Genomic DNA, 20773 nt, shown 5'->3' with positions numbered 1-20773 from the left:
TTTGTATGCTCGTACAAGACTTAAAACTTTTAGCACATCCGTATGTGGAATTAAATCATGGAATGGATTAACCAAAGAAATCCAACAAAGCACCAATATGATTCATTTTAAGAGACTGCTCAAACTACAAGTGTTCACAAAGTACACAGGACAATCATTATGATGAACATCTTGAACCCTTTTTTTTTTTAGATAAACATTATGTATTTAATATTTGTTTACTTACTATGGTATATTATTTATTTATTCACTTCTCTGTTACAGAGAACCAGCAAATTGGAAAAAATGGTTATGTATGAAAAGGGGTAGGATTAAATAAGCTCAGCTCCTTCCTACTCCTTTTTGGATGTGCTGTAATGAAACAACTGGAAATATGTGATGTATTACATTGTATCGTATGCATGTTCCAAATAAACTGAAACTGAACTGAAAAGAGTGCACATGAGAGCGGGGGTGTGTGGGTGCCATGATCAGTGTGGCAGCTACCAGTAGAGAGATTTTTATTTATTGTATTTCTACTTATTAATGTTCACACATTACAAGTGAAATTTTAATGTTGATGTGCAATTGTTAGAAAAAAATAATAAAAGTTGTGGCAAGCAGAAACATGTTTGTTAATTTGAACTATTTTCCCCTATATACGCTTTTATCTGATTTACAGGATCAATCGAACAAACTAACCGATAGTTCACTTGATTACTAAAATAATCGATAGATGCAGCCCTATTATTTATTGTCAACTATTTGTTGGGGAGGAGATCTTGCCCCAAGTGGAGGAGTTCAAGTACCTCGGAGTCTTGTTCACGAGTGAGGGAAGAGTGGATCGTGAGATTGACAGGCGGATCGGTGCGGTGTCTTCAGTAATGCGGACGCTGTATCGGTCCGTTGTGGTGAAGAAGGAGCTGAGCCGGAAGGCAAAGCTCTCAATTTACCGGTCAAACTACGTTCCCATCCTCACCTATGGTCATGAGCTTTGGGTTATGACCGAAAGGACAAGATCACGGGTACAAGCGGCCGAAATGAGCTTCCTCCGCCGGGTGGCGTGGCTCTCCCTTAGAGATAGGGTGAGAAGCTCTGCCATCCAGGAGGAGCTCAAAGTAAAGCCGCTACTCCTCCACATCGAGAGGAGCCAGATGAGGTGGTTCGGGCATCTGGTCAGGATGCCACCCGAACGCCTCCCTAGGGAGGTGTTTCGGGCACGTCCGACCGGTAGGAGGCCACGGGGAAGACCCAGGACACGTTGGGAAGACTATCTCTCCCGGCTGGCCTGGGAACGCCTCGGGATCCCCCGGGAGGAGCTGGATGAAGTGGCTGGGGAGAGGAAAGTCTGGGTTTCCCTGCTTAGGCTGCTGCCCCCGTGACCCGACCTCGGATAAGCGGAAGAAGATTGATGGATGGATGGACACATACATTTTTCCAAAAGTGGTATCCAAATTATGGCTCCAATGTCAATATTTAGTTTGAGCAAATTTGTTATCTCGCAGCCATGGAGTTTATTAGAGCTGCACAGGTTGTTCCTGGAATCCATGATGATATTAAAAATCTGGTGTTAGACACCTTGCGCTCCCCCACCTTCCAATTTAAAATGTCCTACAGACATACGTCATAGCTTCTAAAAACCGCAGCTCCTCAGGGCCAGCATCACTCCTACAGCTACCGACCATGCCTCTACCACCGCCATGCTGGACTGTAGGCAGGATACACTTAGCTTGGTACTCTTGTGTTGTTAGCTATTTAGACAATAATGGCTGTGTTCACCCATTATCAGTGGAGAATGAAATGAAATGAACATTTTTAAAGTTATTTTCGTGTAGTATTGTTCCTTTGGAAGATATACTGTACTGAAAAATAGTTTTGGAAATGTGTTGTTTGTGCTCACTTTAGTGGAAAAACTGGTGTTTGCATTTTGGTGCACGGGCAAAAACGGGCAGGCATTGCCATTGTGGGTCTTTTTTTCCAGCTATTTGTTACCAAAACAAGAAAATCTGTTTGGCCCTCACCGACACAGTAGTGTCGTCTGTCACCGTGCCTCGGGCAATCACAGACACTCATACACAAAAGTCACATTAGAAACCCCCATTTAAATAGTATTGTGTTAAAGGTATCCCTGTTTGACTCACTGCAAATGATTTGCCACTTTCCATGACTTTAGATTGTATTTCTAGAAATGTCCCTAGTTGTAACAGCCTTTTTTTAGTCATTGACTCTTTAATTTTAGCATTAATAGATTTGTTTCTATGCTATTTAAATTTTTTTTAAATTGACAAAATAACTGTTCAAAGAAGATATTGTTTAAAGATTCTGCAACATCCCGAGGATGCTTAATTTAAGAATTGCAACCCCGAAGGGAATAAGCGGTAGAACATGGATGGATGGAAGTTGAATAATGCTTGTTTTCAGAATAAAATACTTATTTCTGCTCGATATACACATTTTAATTTAGGTTGTCTTATCGAATAAAAGTATCCGTTAATTCAGCTACTGGTGGTTATTTTCACTAGCTTTTAGTTGGTTTTTTTTCATAAAAAGTTTTTTTTTTTACTGTATCTTATATTTTGACAGCTCTTTTTTGCAAATAAGACAACTAAAAAATACTTTATAGATTGAACTTAAAAAGTATTAAAAATATTTAAATGGTATATTATAATCAGGCACACAGTGCCTATTAATGCTAAAATCTTTAATTTTAGCATTAATAGATGTTTTTCTATTCTATTTAAAAAAAATGTAAATTGACAAAATAACTGTTCAAAGAAGATAGGTTTTCCCCACACATAGAAAACATTGTTTAAAGATTCTGCAACATCCCAAGGATGATAAATTTAAGAATTGCAAGTTGAATAATGCTTGTTTTCAGAATAAAACACTTATTTTTGCTCGATATACAAATTTTAATTTAGGATGTCTTATCAAGTAAAATTATCCGTCAATTCAGCTACTGGTGGTTATTTTCACTAGCTTTTAGTTTAAAAAAAAACAACAAAAAAAACATTTTTTTTTTTACTGTATTATATTTTGACAGCTCTTTTTTTGCAAACAAGACAACTAAAAAATACTTTATAGATTAAACTTAAAAAGTATTCAAAATATTTAAATGGCATTAACACTCAATTATACTATAATAGGCACACATAGTGCCAGCTGGCAAGTGAACACTATCGGCTTTTTTGTTTTTTCCATGGAGTGGCATCATTTACCTTGTGACATGGTACATTTGCTTTTCACCTTACTTGTCGTGGCGAGAACTGAGCTACCCCCTTTGTTCTCAGGTTTCACTGTTGTCACTACGCCATGCTCTCATCTGTCCCACTCTGCAGATACCTTCCCCTGCCCCACCCTCCTCGTTGCCATAGTCACTCACGTTCCTTAGCCAGACTGCCACCCAACCTGTTTTTTCCATCGGGGTAGTTTGCGATGCTAGCTGTGTTGCTGCTACTGCTGAAGAGGCTGCGTAAATAAAATCGTTTAGTGCAAAAGTGAGGACCTGTCTTAGTACAGTGTTAGTTGGTTGTGATCAGAATGATAATCACTCTTTCCCATAAATTCATTTATTTGTCAATAGTTTTGACACTTGCTCATAAACATTTTATAATAGGACTGTATGTGAATGTAATTTATTTTTTTTCCAAACAATCCAATCATTAGTCAAACTGTATTTATATAGCACTTTTCACACACTGGCAAGTTGCAACACAAAGTCCTTTAGATAAGAAAACACACAGAATTCAGGAAACACGCAACTTTTATGCGTCCGCACTTGAGAATGACAAAAAAAATTACATAATTTAAAGAATAATATAAAATATATGTAAAAATAAAAATATAAATACATCAATAAAAACATAAAATAGTGGAATAATAAGAAAAAATATTAAGAAATAAATAAATAAGAATAAAATAAGAGGCAATAATAATGATACATTAAAAAAAAGAAGAAAATAACAGAATAAAAATTAAGAACACAAGAAGTGATATTAAAAAACGGGGGGAAAAAGCAACAGAAGAGCAAGTTTGTTTTTGCTTTTCATGGTTTTTGCTCACTTTTTGTCTCTCCCACAGCGTCCTTCAGTCCTGCCCTCATCATCACCACACACACACACACACACACACACATACATTCTTGTATTTGTTACCTTTTTGAGACCTCCAAAAAATGCCTACCTCTTTAGGACCACCCTTTCTAGGTATATAAATATTTGTATTTACAACATTAATAATACATACATACTATGCAAATATAAAAAAGGTAAGCTTTTAGTTAATTTTTTTTTTTTTGTAATTGGTTTTTAATCTTCCTTATCAAGTTATTACAGTGTCTATATATACATATTTTATTTTTTTCATTAATTTTGACCAAAGGGGTCACATTTTAATTTCTTGAAACACACTTGTTATTACATATGTAGGCCAGAGGGGAAGCACTTCAAATTTTTACACACACTTGTTATTTCATATGTCGACCAGAGGGGGAGCACTGTTAAAACCGACACACAGTCAACTTGAAAAATCCCTGCTTTTTGGGACCACCCTAATTTTGATAGATTTCACCATCAGGGGTGCAAATGAGACATTCTCTATTAGATGCAATGGTTTTCCTTATTGGGACCATGATTTCAATCCTAACTTGTTCACCCGGTCCTCATGTGGAGGGTACTTTTCCTTGTTGATGTCTCAAGAAGGGTAGGAATACAAGAACACACACACACATTGCAGTCCTGTGGGAAACACTGGAATTCATATTTCTTAGTTGGCTCATTTGTTCCAAGCAATTATGCTTAATAGTCCTTTCGGAATATTTTTTTTTAGAATGATCCCATCTAGTTTTACAGCTGCAAAGTGTTGTTTCACTTTCACTCCAGGAAGAACGTAGAGGAGCAATAGCGTGACAGCACTCTGACTCAGCAGTTTGAAGTGACAGCGTCATCACCAACGTCGTTGGAAACTACTCTAGATCAGTGGTTCTTTACCAAGTTCCACCTCAGAAAACCCTTGGCTGTCCAAGTACCACCATGATGACCAAAAACAAAATACAGTTGCGTAGTTGGCCTAAGTATTCATTAAAACAAGGCATAGGTTTAACAAATATATTTAATATTTTTGGCCAATATAACATTACACGCATTTTAAACAGTAACTTGTCCATCTCAACCTAAGATGCCACTCTAAATACAAGACAGCTGACAAGGTACAATGAAAACAACACACAGGACAAGTTAGACCCTTTTTCTCAATTTCATAGATCGGGATTTATTTATAAATTTTTTATAGCTGCAGCCTTTTGTGGGCGTTCTTCCCTAAAATTGTGAAATACATTGTGAGTATTTGTTGCAATAAATACTCTGTATAATTAAAACTGGAACACTAGTTGAGCAACACTGAGAAACGGTCTTCTAAGCATGACTACAAAAAAAAGAGCACCTGAATACAAAGGACTAAATAAAAGAATATCTTAGTCTTCACATGATCAAATAAAAGAAACTGGACCAAAGGGTGCACCGGATTATAAAGCGCACTGCCGATGAATGGTCTATTTTCGATCTTTTTTCATATATAAGGCACACCGGATTATAGAGCGGATTAAAGGAGTCATTTTATTATTTTTTTTTTCTAAATTGAAAACACTTCCTTGTGGTCTACATAACATGTAATGGTGGTTCTTTGTTTAAAATGTTGCATAGATTATGTTTTACAGATCATCTTCAAGCCGCGAGTCATATTGCTGTCTACACATATCTCTTATGTTTGACTGCCATCGACTGGTCACATTTATCATTACACCATGTACCAAATAAAATAGCTTGGAGGTCGGTAAGCAAAACCAGAATTATTCCGTACATTAGGCGCACCGGGTTATAAGGCGCACTGTCGAGTTTTGAGGGGAAAAAACGATTTTAACTGCGTCTTATAGTCCGGAAAATACGGTAAGTTAATTTAAGAATATAAAAAATTATAGACATGGCTTCAAAATTGCAGATTTTAAGTGCAGAGAACCTCAGAGTAGATTTAAGCGTCATTCATGCTGAAGACGACCAAACTTCACAACATCAAATGTACCCAAGGGGAAGGACTGTTTTCACTGCTGGACTCTAGAAAGAGGTTCCGCAGCCTCCGTAGCAAAACCTCCAGGTTCTGAAACAGCTTCTTCCCTCAGGCCGTAAGACTCTTGAACGCATCATAATTATCCCCTCAATTCCCCCCAAAAATGGATTAACTCGCTGGAATATAAAGACAATATAATATACATCCATAAACCTGGATGCATATGCTAAAGTGCAATACATTTATCTGTACAGTAATCTATTTATTTATATATGCACCTTATTGCTTTTTTATCCTGCACTACCATGAGCTAATGCAAGAAAATGTCGTTCTTATCTGTACTGTAAAGTTCAAATTTGAATGACAATAAAAAGGAAGTCTAATTCTAATTCTAGAAATGACACTTGCTAATTTAAGATGTACACCAACTTCTCTTAAAATCTATCCAAGCCTTGTTTTGATATTACTCTCCTGATCACAATCTTGGGAATTGGGGGGAAATTACACTGAATCTGAACAAGATGGTAAGAAGAGCATCAAAATGCAAAAAAATTATCTTACTGTGTCTAACTTTGGAAGCATTTTGCCATTGACATCAGGAAGTTCTTGTTTACAGACATTACTAATTCACACATGAGTTTGTGAATCAAAGGTTGGATTGGATTTTAGGACACAGATGTAAAAAGTGATATTCTACGTGCCCTGACTGTCCACAGGTCTGTGTAGGACTTGCGTCCATTCTCCTGATATGTTTAGTTCTTGTGTTCAGAAACATTGTCAGTGTTTATTGAGAACATTTGGTAACTTTTTGAGCGTTGTCTATGCGGTGATTTTTGTTACATGAGGGATATTATACCATGTGTCGGCATCTTCTTCAATGAAAAGAAGGAAGTGGAGACATCGGTGTCAAATGCAGGGATGCATTTGATGAGTTCAGGGCTCGGATTTAACCACGGCAACCGCGACCGCTCTCGTCATTTGCCGTAATGCCCTAAAAATTTTTACTTTTGACTTGACTTTTGACTTGTTAATGGACGAGGGATGTAACAATAAACTGTATAGTGATAATTCGCGATAAAATTCCAGACGGTTAGTAATACCGTCTATTTTTTTAATTACCGAAAAACTGTATTTTTTTCAATTTTCTAGTTTTATTGTCTCATATTTTTTCATCTCTTTTTTGCATTGTGCAAAATCCACCTGGATTGATTGTAGCTATAGTTGCCTCTGTAGATGACATTCAGCAGTGTTTGTATCGCACTAATGTGGTAGTATTATGGGTACAAAAGAGACGGGTTCAGCTTTTAGTGGTAAGCTTTAAACCTGTGATCCTGTTGTTGTTTTCTGTCCAAACTTACTTTTTGCAGGAACTTTTTTTTTTAATTAACCACCTACCAATTAAAATGCAACCCAATTGTTTCCTACTACTGTTTAAATATCTGAATTATCACATCTTTTACAGAGATCCCTACAGTGTCAAAATGAGTATTCGGCGTACAGGCGGCCATCCATCCTTGGAGCCCAATGATGAGGTCATGCCATACAGTGATGACGAGACAGACGATGAGCTGGATGTATCCACAGAAGAGGAAGAAGAGACACCAGGTGCACCGCAGCCCCCTGTGGAAATTCGACCCACTGGTGAGGGAATATTTTATTTATTTATCAACAATGGCATTTGACCTTTCTGGTTTTTTTAAATTATGTTTGTGTGTCTTATTTGCTCCGTGGATTGCTATTTGGAGTATTGTGTGGCTGGAATTGTTCTCTACAATATTTTTTTGTTTACTGTTAGATATTCTTTGTGATTTTTGTAAATAAAATGTAAAAAAAAACAACAAAAAACTACAATGGCATTTATTTTAAATGATTAATTAGTCTAATTAATGATTTAAATAATTTAAATTTTTTTAAATGGTTTTAACAAAATAAAATGTAGTAATATTTTGCACAACATCAGCATTCTTGCAATTTAAATATAAAATATTAATTATTTAAATATAAAAAGGGTTATTCTGAAAGTGTAATTTGTGGGATTACTCCGGGTAATTGTATTTTACCACATGACAGTCATATGAGAACATTGTATCAGGTTTTATTTTCTGTATCTCGAGAGCAGGGGTGTCTAAACGGTTTTCCAATGAGGTACGGAAACTTTAAAGGATTCTGTGCATTAACTGAAAAAGATTCAATCATAATGGTACCCCAATTGTCATTAGTAATCCGTTCTTGAAGGTTGGACCAGTGTTTCCTAACCATAGCACCTAAAAAATATTTCTCAGATGTAGTCCATATAGGTCGTAGCAGTACCAGTTTTCCACCATATGTATTATGACGTTTTTGTTATTGTTTACAAACTCCGGAAATAAGTCCCTGGACACAGGTATTGTTACACCGCCATCCTATGTTTTTGTCTGATTGTGTTTGTAAAGTGTGATCAAAATGTGATCATTCGATTAACTTGAAATTGTTAAGTATCAGCATTGGTATGACCAATTTGCCCTTGTAGCTATTTGGTATTGAATCAATACACAAATTTGTAGTTTCGCCCAAAATACGTAAATGTAAAGTATCCAAACAGAAGATTAGGTGCATTATAATTTTTAGCAGAAGTGTAGATAGAACCATGTTACGACAGAAAGTAACCAACTATTAACAGTTAATGAACAATCAAGAAAAGAATACAACCGGAAATTATGTAATATGTCATACATTTTTATAAATATTATTATTATTATTATTATTATATTGTGCTATTTATTTTAGCACATCCCTGCAAGGGATAAACCACGGAAAAACTTCTGAAGGTTTGCATTAAAATTTTTATATCAAAATGATCATAAAATCGTGAATTTTAACTGCATTTTGATGAACTCACGAACCGGTGACAGTGCTCAATTACTGAGAAGCAAGATAGCACACAAAATACATTTTATTAATGGTAATACGAGTTTTGCAGGCAAAAAACAAGGGGAACGTGTTGGACAGATAAGTGCAGAGTTATTGTCAATTTACAGCGATACCTCAAGATACGAGTTTAATGGGTTCTGATGCAGCTTGTACCTTAAAACTCGTATTGAAAAACATTTTCACCCATTAGAATGAGTTGTAAAACATTTTATTGGTGGTTGGTCCCCCAAAACATCACCATTTTAACATGTAATATGTCTTCTAAATAGGGATGTAACGATTAACAGTATTAATGATACACCGTGGTAAAACCCCCGATGGTTAGTATTCCCGTTTTAGATAAAGATTGACTTTGATGACCTCACGGACGTGCCATAATGTTCATCTACTGAGCACACTAATCACTAGCTATCTTAAAGGCCTACTGAAATGAATTTTTTTTATTTAAACGGGGATAGCAGATCTATTCTATGTGTCATACTTGATCATTTCGCGATATTGCCATATTTTTGCTGAAAGGATTTAGTATAGAACAACGACGATAAAGATTGCAACTTTTGGTATCTGATAAAAAAAAGGCTTGCACCTACCGGAAGTAGCGTGACGTAGTCAGTTGAACATATACGCAAAGTTCCCTATTGTTTACAATGATGGCCGCATGAAGTGAGAGAGATTCGGACCGAGAAAGCGAGAATTTCCCCATTAATTTGAGCGAGGATGAAAGATTTGTGGATGAGTAAAGTGCAAGTGAAGGACTAGTGGGGAGTTGAAGCTATTCAGATAGGGAAGATGCTGTGAGAGCCGAGGGTGACCTGATATTCAGCTGGGAATGACTACAACAGTAAATAAACACAAGACATATATATACTGTATTAGCCACAACACAACCAGGCTTATATTTAATATGCCACAAATTAATCCTGCATAAAAACACCTGCGTGTTTGTTATGCTAGCTCCTAGCTCCTCTGCTAGCTCCTAGCTCCATAGAACACGCCAATACAATTCAAACACCTGATCAACACACACAATCACTCAGCCCAAAAGACAGTTTACCTAACCCAAGGTTCATAAAGCTTATATATTTTTAAAAAGTTACGTACGTGACGCGCACATACGGTCAAGTTATCGAATGTTTAGCAGCCAAGGCTGCATACTCACGGTACCTGATATTCAGCTGGGAATGACTACAACAGTAAATAAACACAAGACATATATATACTCTATTAGCCACAACACAACCAGGCTTATATTTAATATGCCACAAATTAATCCTGCATAATAACACCTGCGTGTTTGTTATGCTAGCTCCTAGCTCCTCTGCTAGCTCCTAGCTCCATAGAACACGCCAATACAATTCAAACACCTGATCAACACACACAATCACTCAGCCCAAAAGACCGTTCACCTAACCCAAGGTTCATAAAGCTTATATATTTTTAAAAAGTTACGTACGTGACGCGCACGTACGGTACGGTACGTGTTATGCTAGCTCCTAGCTCCTCTGCTAGCTCCTAGCTCCATAGAACACGCCAATACAATTCAAACACATGATCAACACACACAATCACTCAGCCCAAAAGACCGTTCACCTAACCCAAGGTTCATAAAGCTTATATATTTTAAAAAAGTTACGTACATACGCAAAAAAAAGCCAAAGCTGCATACTCACAGTAGCACGTCTGCGTCTTTGTAATCCAAATCAAAGTAATCCTGGTAAGAGTCTGTGTTGTCCCAGTTCTCTACAGGCGTCTGTGTATCCAAATCAAAAGTCCTCCTGGTTAGAGTCTCTGTTATCCGAGTTCTTCCATCTTGACTGCATCTTTCGGGAATGTAAACAAAGAAGCGCCGGCTGTGTACTGTTGTGGCTGACTACGTTCGAAAAATACGTCCATTTCGCACCGACAACTTTCTTCTTTGCTTGCTTGGCTTCCTTCTCCATAATGCAATGAACATGATTGAAACAGATTCACGAACACAGATGTCCAGAATACTGTGGAATTATGAAATGAAAACAGAGCTTTTTCGTATCGGCTTCAATGTGGAAGGCATACCCGTGTTCGCCGGGCTACGTCACGCGCATACGTCATCCGCAGAGGCGTTTCGAACCGGAAGTTTAGCGGCAAATTTAAAATGTCACTTTATAAGTTAACCCGGCCGTATTGGCATGTGTTATAATGTTAAGATTTCATCATTGATATATAAACTATCAGACTGCGTGGTCGGTAGTAGTGGGTTTCAGTAGGCCTTTAAATGCTAACATGAATACTGTACAAGAGACAGTGGCTTCTTTACTTCATACCCCAAACTAAACATGTATTAACACATTGTAATATACATAGAGAAATAGGACACAGACGTGTCTAAACAGGAAGTGAACTTACGTGACGTCACATAAATCTCACATATACCTTCGTTTTTACAAAACCCAAAACCAGTGAAGTTGGCACATTGTGTAATTCGTAAATAAAAACAGAATACAATGTTTTGCAAATCCTTTTCAACTTATATTCAATTAAATACACTGCAAAGACAAAATATTTAATGTTCGAACTGAGAATTTGCAAATAATCATTAACTTAGAATTTAATGGCAGCAAGTGTTACTGAGCCCATGTGGTGATATCCTTTACACGCTGATGTCGGTTTTTGATGCAATACCGCCTGAGGATCCAAGGTCACGGGCATTCAATGTTACGTGCAGTAATTTCTCCAGATTCTCGGAACCTTTTGATGATATTACAGACCTTGGATGGTGAAATCCCTAAATTCCTTGCAATAGCTTGTTCAGAAATGTTTTTAAACTGTTCGACAATTTGCTCATGCATTTGTTCACAAAGTGGTGACCCTCACTCCATCCTTGTTTGTGAGTGACTGAGCATTTCATAGAAGCTGCTTTTATACCCAATCATGTCACCCACCTTTTCCCAATTAGCCTGTTCACCTGTGGGATTTTCCAAATAAGTGTTTGATGAGCATTCCTCAACTTTCTAAGTCTTTTTTTGCCACTTGTGCCAGCTTTTTTGAAACATGTTGCAGGCATCACATTCCAAATGAGCTAATATTTGCAAAAATAACGTTTACCAGTTCGAACGTTAAGTATCTTGTCTTTGCAGTCTATTCAATTGAGTATAGGTTGAAAAGGATTTGCAAATCAATGTATTCGGTTTTTATTTACCATTTACACAACGTGCCAACTTCACTGGTTTTGGGGTTTGTAATACCAAATACCCTAACAAATTATAACGGAAGAATACAAACATATTTATACACTCAATAAGTGTGCTATGAAATGTTTATAATGTTACATCCATAACTAGTGTATAGGTCAATACATGCCAAGCTATCTGAAAATACATCCACATTTTAGCTTTGTGTTACAGGTGACAAAGCAAACTAATGTAATAGCTCTTGATAAATCGTGTTAATAATTAGAATATGCATAAAGCCAATAACAAAAAGTGCTGCGTGTTCTGTTCGGACACTCCTGATCTAAAGCAACAAAGTAGCATGTATTGTCCATTTGGTAAATTCTTCCCTGAGGTGTGGATGTCTCCCAACTCCTTTGAAACATGCTGTGATCCACCACTATTCACAAAGAATAACCTTGACACCAATATTTTATCAAGTTTTAGACCAATCTCTAAGTTGGCTTTTTTATTTAAGGTCTTTAAGGTTGTTTATGATCAACTTATTTCTTACTTTAAGTCAAAAGTAATTGGGGAGAAATTACAGTCTGGTTTTAAATAACAGCAAACTACTCATTTAAATGTTTTTAATGACCTGTTTTTAGCTGTGCTTTTAGATTTTATAGCAGCTTTTGATAGGTAGACCAAGGCATAGTTTCAACTCACCTGGAGTCATGTATAGCTATCAAGGGTACAACCCTAAAATGGTTCCAGTCATTTTTGACCCATGCAAGTTTTTCTGTAAGCCTAGGGCTAGACCAGGGGTCAGCAACCCGCGGCTCTCAAGCCGCATGCGGCTCTTTAGTGCCGCCCTAGTGGTTTCCTGGAGCATTTTTAAAAAAGGATTGAAAATGGAAAACGATGGAGGGGAACATTTTTTTGGTTTTAGTATGTTTTTTGTTTGAGGACCAACATGACACAAACCTTCCCAAATATTAGAAAGCCCACTGTTTAATATGTTTGTGTGTATGCTTCACTGATGACAGTATTTGGTGAACATCGTTTTGTCCTACTAATTTTGGCGGTTCTTGAACTCTTGTTGGAGCGCTAATCAGGCCTATTTGGTCAGTGCATGACTGCGAGCTAATCAATGCTAACATGCTAGTTAGGCTAGCTGTATGTACATATTGCATCACTATGCCTCATTTGTAGATATAGTTGAGCTCATTTACCGTATTTTTTGGAGTATAAGTCGCTCCGCAGTATAAATCGCACCGGCCGAAAATGCATAATAAAGAAAGAAAAAGACATAATTCGCACTGGAGTATAAAAATGTATTTGATAAAACCCAACACCAAGAATAGACATTTGAAAGGCAATTTAAAATAAATAAAGAATAGTGAACAACAGGCTGAATAAGTGTACGTTATATGAGGCATAAATAACCAACTGAGAACGTGCCTGGTATGTTAACGTAACATATTGTGGTAAGAGTCATTCAAATAGCTATAACATATAGAACATGCTATACGTTTACCAAACAATCTGTCACTCATAATCGCTAAATTCGATTAAATCTTATACGTCTAGTCTCTTACGTGAATGAGCTAAATAATATTATTTGATATTTGATGGTAATGTGTTGATAATTTCACACATAAGTTGCTCCTGAGTATAAGTCGCACCCCCGGCCAAACTATGAAAAAAACTGCGACTTATAGTGTGAAAAATACGGTAATATCCTTTTACTTTTATCCTCTTTGTATATAATTTAGTTGTGCATGTCTCAGGACACATTATGTGTATGTAATATTGGCTGCATTTCAGATAGTTGTTTGTGTACCATGTTGTTCCAGACCACAGCAAACATTACCTAGCTTGCCAAAGATTGTAATAAATCTATTAAAATAAGACAGCAATGTACAGAGACATCCTGGATGAAAACCAACGCTTCCCATCCAACCTGATATAGCTTGAGAGATGTGCAACAAGGAAGGGCGAAACGGCCCAAAAATAGGTGTGCCAAGCTTGTGGTATTGTATTCAAAAAGACTTGAGGGTGTAATTGCTGCCAAACCTGCGTCAACAAAGTATTGAGCAAACGCTGTAAATATTTACGTACATGTTATTTTTTAAAGTTTTATTTTAAATAGATTTTAAAAAAGCCAGGCTCCCATGACTACTCTGCAGACATGTCTGCATGATTATAATTAAACAAAAATAAAACATAATTTGTGGTATTTGGTCAAACAAACCCTCTACACAGACATGACAGTGCCATTTGTCTTCTGTCCTCTTATTGCCAACCATCCGCTAGAAGCTTTGTGGTTATTTTTGATGGCCTGCTTAAGCTGGACAAACACATTAGCTCTGTCATTCTCAGGGCATTCAATCAATCGCAATTCGACTGTTTGGTTTGTCTTAGAAGACGTTTCGCCTCTCATCCGAGTAGGCTTCAACAGTTGGTGCTCATAGACTTAGATTGGTTAGATCTAGTATAGCGGCTGGTGACAAAACCCAAAATATTTATACTCCAAACCAGGAGGATATGCCGGGGCAAGGATGGTTTACCCCTATCGTAGTGAGAAAAACAACTGTTTTGATGCAAACGAGCAATCCTACTGTCAAAGCCAACGACAAGTCACCCTTGTAAGCACTGGGGTATTGTGTGGCAGAACGATTGCTGTGGATCGACTACTACCAGTCCAAAATAGTCAGAATCCCACACGTAAGGATTCCATTCAGTTGTAAACAAATGGCATTCTGGTAACCTTCTGTGACCAGAATGTTTCTAATAACAGGAGTTAGAAACATTCTGGTTGATTAAATGCCCTGAGATTACAATGACCTGGATGAATGAGAACATTCATAGACATGGCTCTGTCATTAAAGGCCTACTGAAATGCATTTTTTAAATTTAAAAGTGGATAGCAGATCCATTCTATGTGTCATACTTGATCATTTCGCCATATTTTTGCTGAAAGGATTTAGTAGAGAACATCGACGATAAAGTTCGCAACTTTTGGTCGCTGATAAATAAAAAGCCTTGCCTGTACCGGAAGTAGCGTGACGTCGCAGGTTGAAGGGCTCCTCACATTTCCCCATTGTTTACACCAGCAGTGAGAGCGATTCGGACCGAGAAAGCGACGATTACCCCATTCATTTGAGTGAGGATGAAAGATTCGTGGATGAGGAACATGAGAGTGAAGGACTAGAGTGCAGTGCAGGACGTATCTTTTTTCGCTCTGACCGTAACTTAGGTACAAGGGCTCATTGGATTCCACACTTTCTCCTTTTTCTATTGTGGATCACGGATTTGTATTTTAAACCACCTCGGATACTATGTCCTCTTGAAAATGAGAGTCGAGAACACGAAATGGACATTCACAGTGACTATTATCTCCACGACAATACATCGGTGAAGCACTTTAGCTACGGAGCTAACGTGATAGCATCGTGCTTAAATGCAGATAGAAACAAAAGAAATAAGCCCCTGACTGGAAGGATAGACAGAAGATCAACAATACTACTATCAGGAGACACAGAACCAAACACTGGACCTGTAACCACACGGGTAATGCTGTGCCGCCTGTCGAAGCCTAGCAATGCTGTTGCTAACGACGCCATTGAAGCTAACTTAGCTACGGGACCTCGTCAGAGCTATGATAAAAACATTAGCGCTCCACCTACGCCAGCCCTCATCTGCTCATCAACACCCGTGCTCACCTGCGTTCCAGCGATCGACGGCGCGATGAAGGACTTCACCCGATCATCGATGCGGTCGGCGGCTTGCGTCGGATAGCGCGTCTGCTATCCAAGTCAAAGTCCTCCTGGTTGTGTTGCTGCAGCCAGCCGCTAATACACCGACCCCACCTACAGCTTTCTTCTTTGCAGTCTCCATTGTTCATTAAACAAATTTCAAAAGATTCATCAACACAGATGTCCAGAATACTGTGGAATTTTGCGATGAAAACAGAGCTGTTTGTATTGTGATACAATGTGTCCGAATACTTCCGTTTCAACCATTGACGTCACGCGCAAACGTCATCATACATAGACGTTTTCAACCGGAAGTTCCCCGGGAAATTTAAAATTGCACTTTATAAGTTAACCCGGCCGTATTGGCATGTGTTGCAATGTTAAGATTTCATCATTGATATATAAACTATCAGACTGCGTGGTCGGTAGTAGTCAATCAATCAATCAATGTTTATTTATATAGCCCTAAATCACAAGTGTCTCAAAGGGCTGTACAAGCCACAACGACATCCTCGGTACAGAGCCCACATAGTAGTGGGTTTCAGTAGGCCTTTAAATCTAGCTTCTTTCAGCTACGACTCCTTGTCAAACCCTATCTTCCACAGACTGACTTTTAAAGAACTTCTCCATGCATTGATGACTGTAATTCTTTGTATGTAGGCCTGGATCCGGGCCTCTCTTCTTTGGCTGCCGGTTACCTTTTAGAACCCAATTTAAAATTGTATCATATTATCGTTTTTAAGTGCTTATACCGAGTAGCCCTGCCTAATCTGATTCAGCTACTGCAGCCGTGCATGACCCTGAGGTCTTCAGACCACCTCTGTCTGGCTGGGCATAAAACCAGGCTAAAAAACAGAGGAGATTGAGCTTTTTCAGGAGCAGGGCCTGGACTGTGAAACAGACTTGCACTTTCTATTATCTTCCGAGTCCCTGAGCTAGTTTAAATCTAGACTAAAACATATGTTTACTCCCTGGCGTTCAAATCCAGTTAGGCAGGATATCTTGGTTGTTTATTTTTTATTCTATGCATTTTATTTATTTACTACAATGTAATATTTTAGTATTTTTATGTGATGTCTTCTTGCACTTCTTTCAAGGTGTAATTGCTATTGTAGTGTTTTATTCATCCTGCCGTGTTAAAATGCACACGTGAGACTGCTTTGCACTTTTACATATTGTATCTTATGTCTATACAGCACTTTGGCAACTGGTGGTTGTTTTTAAATGACCTATATAAATGATTAAACTTGACGGAACCGATGGATAAGAATATAAAGTGTCATCTCATATTGTCTTCTTTTTCAGAAATTGCTTGGAGGGTGAAAGCCAATGACCGAGCGTATCATCACCTGCCAGAATTTGACAAAAAAACATTCCTGTGCATGAAGAAGAGCAAATATTCTGTAAGTGCAAGACGACCAACCTACTAACTTCTAATGTTAACCTATCATTCCTGTGTGAACATAGCCAAAACTCGTAAACGTTATCTTTTATCTGACTTGGGCCGATACATCATGGAACAAAGATCAGTCTGTGTTGGTCTGCTTAGAAAGTGTATTGACGTCTTTGACTGTTACACAAGTGGTAATTACTACTGTCAAATAGCCTTCATGTATTTACCATACGCTTTTTGGCTTTGTGCTCATCAAACATTATGGTTTCAGGGAAATGCCATCAAGACGTACAAGTACAACGTCTTCACCTTCCTTCCATTGAACTTGTTTGAGCAGTTCAAGAGAGTTGCAAACATCTACTTCTTGGCTCTGCTAATCTTGCAGGTAAAGGTCTAGATTTCCTACTTACACAAAAGTGAAAATGCATTGTCAAATATGACAACAATCCACTGGATTGTCTCTGCAAGGGGATTAATTCAGTTATAGTGTAGTACAGTATCTGCCAATACCTGCTACCTTCTGTTGTATTGCAAAAAACAATGAAATGAATATTGAACCATTTTAAAACAAAGACTCTTAATTTTGCTGCTGACGCATGCGTTTATTATTGATTATTATTATCAATCTACATGCTAATTTACTGTTAATAGTTACTTTCTGCTGTAACATGGTTCCATTTACTATGTTGTTAAAATGTATTAAGCACTTATTTTTCTGTTGTTTGGATAATTTACATTCGTTCTGTGAAATACTGCAAATAGGTGTATCCAATATTAAGTAGTTACAGTACTGATTATATAATTGCTGATACCGATATGTAAAAAGTTTCAAGATTGTTTGAATGGTTAAATTTTTTCCCCCAATTATAATCAGACAAAACACAGGGTGGCAGTGCAACAATCAACTAACTATTTAAATTATTTAATTAAAATGTTTTATGACCTACAGTGTTTTGAGCAAAATTAAGTCAATAGTGCAACATAATAAAAATAAGCAAAAACTACTATTTCCTCTTTTTTAAATCTGTTGGATTTTGCCCTTGAAGACCACCTGCGTCCAGGAAGTTGTTTTCTGAGAAGCGACAAACCATTTTGTTATGATAAAAATAATGGATCTAATCACTGTAGTATCGACCATTTATTGATACTAGGTATTGGTACTGTCGATATTTGTTTCTGTTTACATCCAAGAGCTCTAGGGTTAGCATGGCTTTTTGTATCCCCTAAGCTGTGGAGTGTAGCATATTTAGCTTTTCCTCATCCTCTAGTCCTCCAGTGATAGCGATATGGGAAGCGAGGATTAATGGCTTAGAGCCTGAGGGACGTACCTCACTTGTGAGACTCGTTGCTTGCGTTCCTTGCAATTTGCCGGACATAGAGTACAGGCCAAAAGTTTGGACACACCTTCTCATTCAATGCATTTTCTTTATTTTCATGACTATTTACATTGTAGATTGTCACTGTAGGCATCAAAACCATGACACCGGTGAAGTGAAAACCATTTCAGGTGACTACCTCTTGAAGCTCATCGAGAGAATGCCAAGAGTGTGCAAAGCAGTAATCGAAGCAAAGGGTGGCTATTTTAAAGAAACTGGAATATAAAACATGTTTTTAGTTATTTCACCTTTTTTTGTTAAGTACATAGCTTCACATGTGTTCATTCATAGTTTTGATGCCTTCAGTGACAATCTACAATAGTCATGAAAATAAAGAAAACCCATCGAATGAGAAGGTGTGTCCAATCTTTTGGCCTGTACTGTAGCTCGAATGGGTCAACGTGCATCATCTCGATTAAGAAAAGCAGTGTCAGCAATAACTTCGACACCTTCAGCCTTCACATTCTCGTCACATGTTTTAATGGCTTAGCATGCTTGTCAAAAACTAATGGAGAACCCTTATATAAGGCAATATGATGGCGCAGTGTTGCCTTTAAACTCCTGTTATTGATCATTGTTAGAACTGGTAGTTTGTGTTGGTATTAACATCAGTCAGTGTGCAACGATACAGGGTTGAAACAGTAAAGAGTTCAAGGTAAAACTAAAAAAGTGTGTACATATTTCACCTCAAACGCTATTGCTTGTTTATTTGTTTATAAGGTGAAACATACAATTCTGTCTCAGGAAAAAAAAAAGAGGACTTCAACATTGAAATATTTCTGCTCAGGGTGGTTTTTCTCTTTTCAAATTTCTGGCCACAACTGTGAGTTGTCCTCATATGCCAGCAAAATGCCATAATTGAGCCTTTTTCCGTCAGTCTATTCCAGCTATTACCACTCTGCCTTGGTACACCACTCTGATTCCTCTGGTTGTGGTTTTGGGGGTGACGGCCATCAAAGACCTGGTGGATGATCTTGTAAGAACGTCAACAAACACATTCCTGTTCTCCTCTATTACACTACTCACAAAAAGCAAGTAAGTTCTATCTTGTTTCTTTTCCTCCAGGCTCGTCATCGAATGGACAAAGAGATTAATAACCGGAAATGTGAGGTCCTGCTAGACGGCAGGTCAGAATGAGTTTAATTTCCCATTCATTGTTCTCATCCATAAATAATTATTGCCTCCGTAACACTGATGTAGTCATTAGTTTTTCTCAAATGTTTGATGTATTTATGGTCACAGCAGACTTTACATACATACTTTACATACACACTTTAAACTTTACATGCTGCATTATCTTTTGATATTTTCTCAGTTTTCAAGCGTCAAAGTGGAGGGACATCCAGGTCGGAGATGTTGTGCGTATGAAGAAAAATGACTTTATTCCGGTACAGTATTAACAATATTATAGTTTTTTACACAGTGCTTGATTTTATAGTTTCATGGATGGATTCATAAAGGTTGCAGAATTAACTAGAAACACATTCAAGGGGCGCAGACCTCTGTCAGGCCCGCTCTCCAATTAGTAAGTCATATTTAAAAAAATCTGGAATCCAGACAGTGAGCCGGATCACCCCCAAAGTATAATGACATGTTCCTTATCCCATTTCTGACACTTACTAGAAGGTTAATCAAAATTCGCCCATATCTTTTTGAGCCATGTTGCTTTTGTTCTATAGCGGAAAGCAAGAAACGCATTGGGCGTTCTTGTCAATCATCCATTCCCCTAGTCTCTGTGGGTGGAGGCAGCACCGCTTACATACATACATACATACACACACACGCACAGAAGTTGAGCCACGTAACGTAAACATAAGGTATCGTAGTACACATGATCACTTGTTCCTTTACACATTTCTAAAATGTCCTAAAAGTTTAATCAAAATCTGCTCATATCCTTTTGAGTATGTTGTTACTTATTAAGTAACTAACTTACAAAAAGAAGCCTATGAATGCATAACCTCCTGGCGGAGGATTTACATGAAATATGGCTTTCAGTTTATTGTAAAAGTACAATAAATGCTTTGTTAATGAGAGGTATTTGATATTACACTGTGTTTTGTCAACTATAACACAAAGACAAGATGTCGAAGCTTGTTGTACAAACTCAAACTCAACTCAACTATTGACCTACATTGGAATGGTTTAACATATTTAGTGCACAAAATGTAT

The 20773-nt window shown here is 37.6% G+C and overlaps 1 protein-coding gene across 1 annotated transcript in view; it reads left to right on the top strand.

The window, feature by feature from the left end:
- Positions 1-20773, top strand: part of atp8b1 (ATPase phospholipid transporting 8B1) — a 72790-nt gene that overhangs the window by 16304 nt on the left and 35713 nt on the right. Inside the window, exons 2-7 of the mRNA XM_062031638.1 lie at positions 7502-7680; positions 17138-17235; positions 17497-17610; positions 19479-19577; positions 19667-19728; positions 19917-19989. Of these exons, the coding sequence (XP_061887622.1) occupies positions 7521-7680; positions 17138-17235; positions 17497-17610; positions 19479-19577; positions 19667-19728; positions 19917-19989 (606 nt within the window). The 5' untranslated portion in view covers positions 7502-7520. The remainder of the gene's footprint in view (positions 1-7501; positions 7681-17137; positions 17236-17496; positions 17611-19478; positions 19578-19666; positions 19729-19916; positions 19990-20773) is intronic.

The sequence above is a fragment of the Entelurus aequoreus genome, linkage group LG21, assembly GCF_033978785.1.
Source record: "Entelurus aequoreus isolate RoL-2023_Sb linkage group LG21, RoL_Eaeq_v1.1, whole genome shotgun sequence".
Lineage (NCBI taxonomy): Eukaryota > Metazoa > Chordata > Actinopteri > Syngnathiformes > Syngnathidae > Entelurus > Entelurus aequoreus.
The sequence above is the reverse complement of the archived record's forward strand: the minus strand, read 5'-3'. Positions and strand labels throughout refer to the sequence as shown.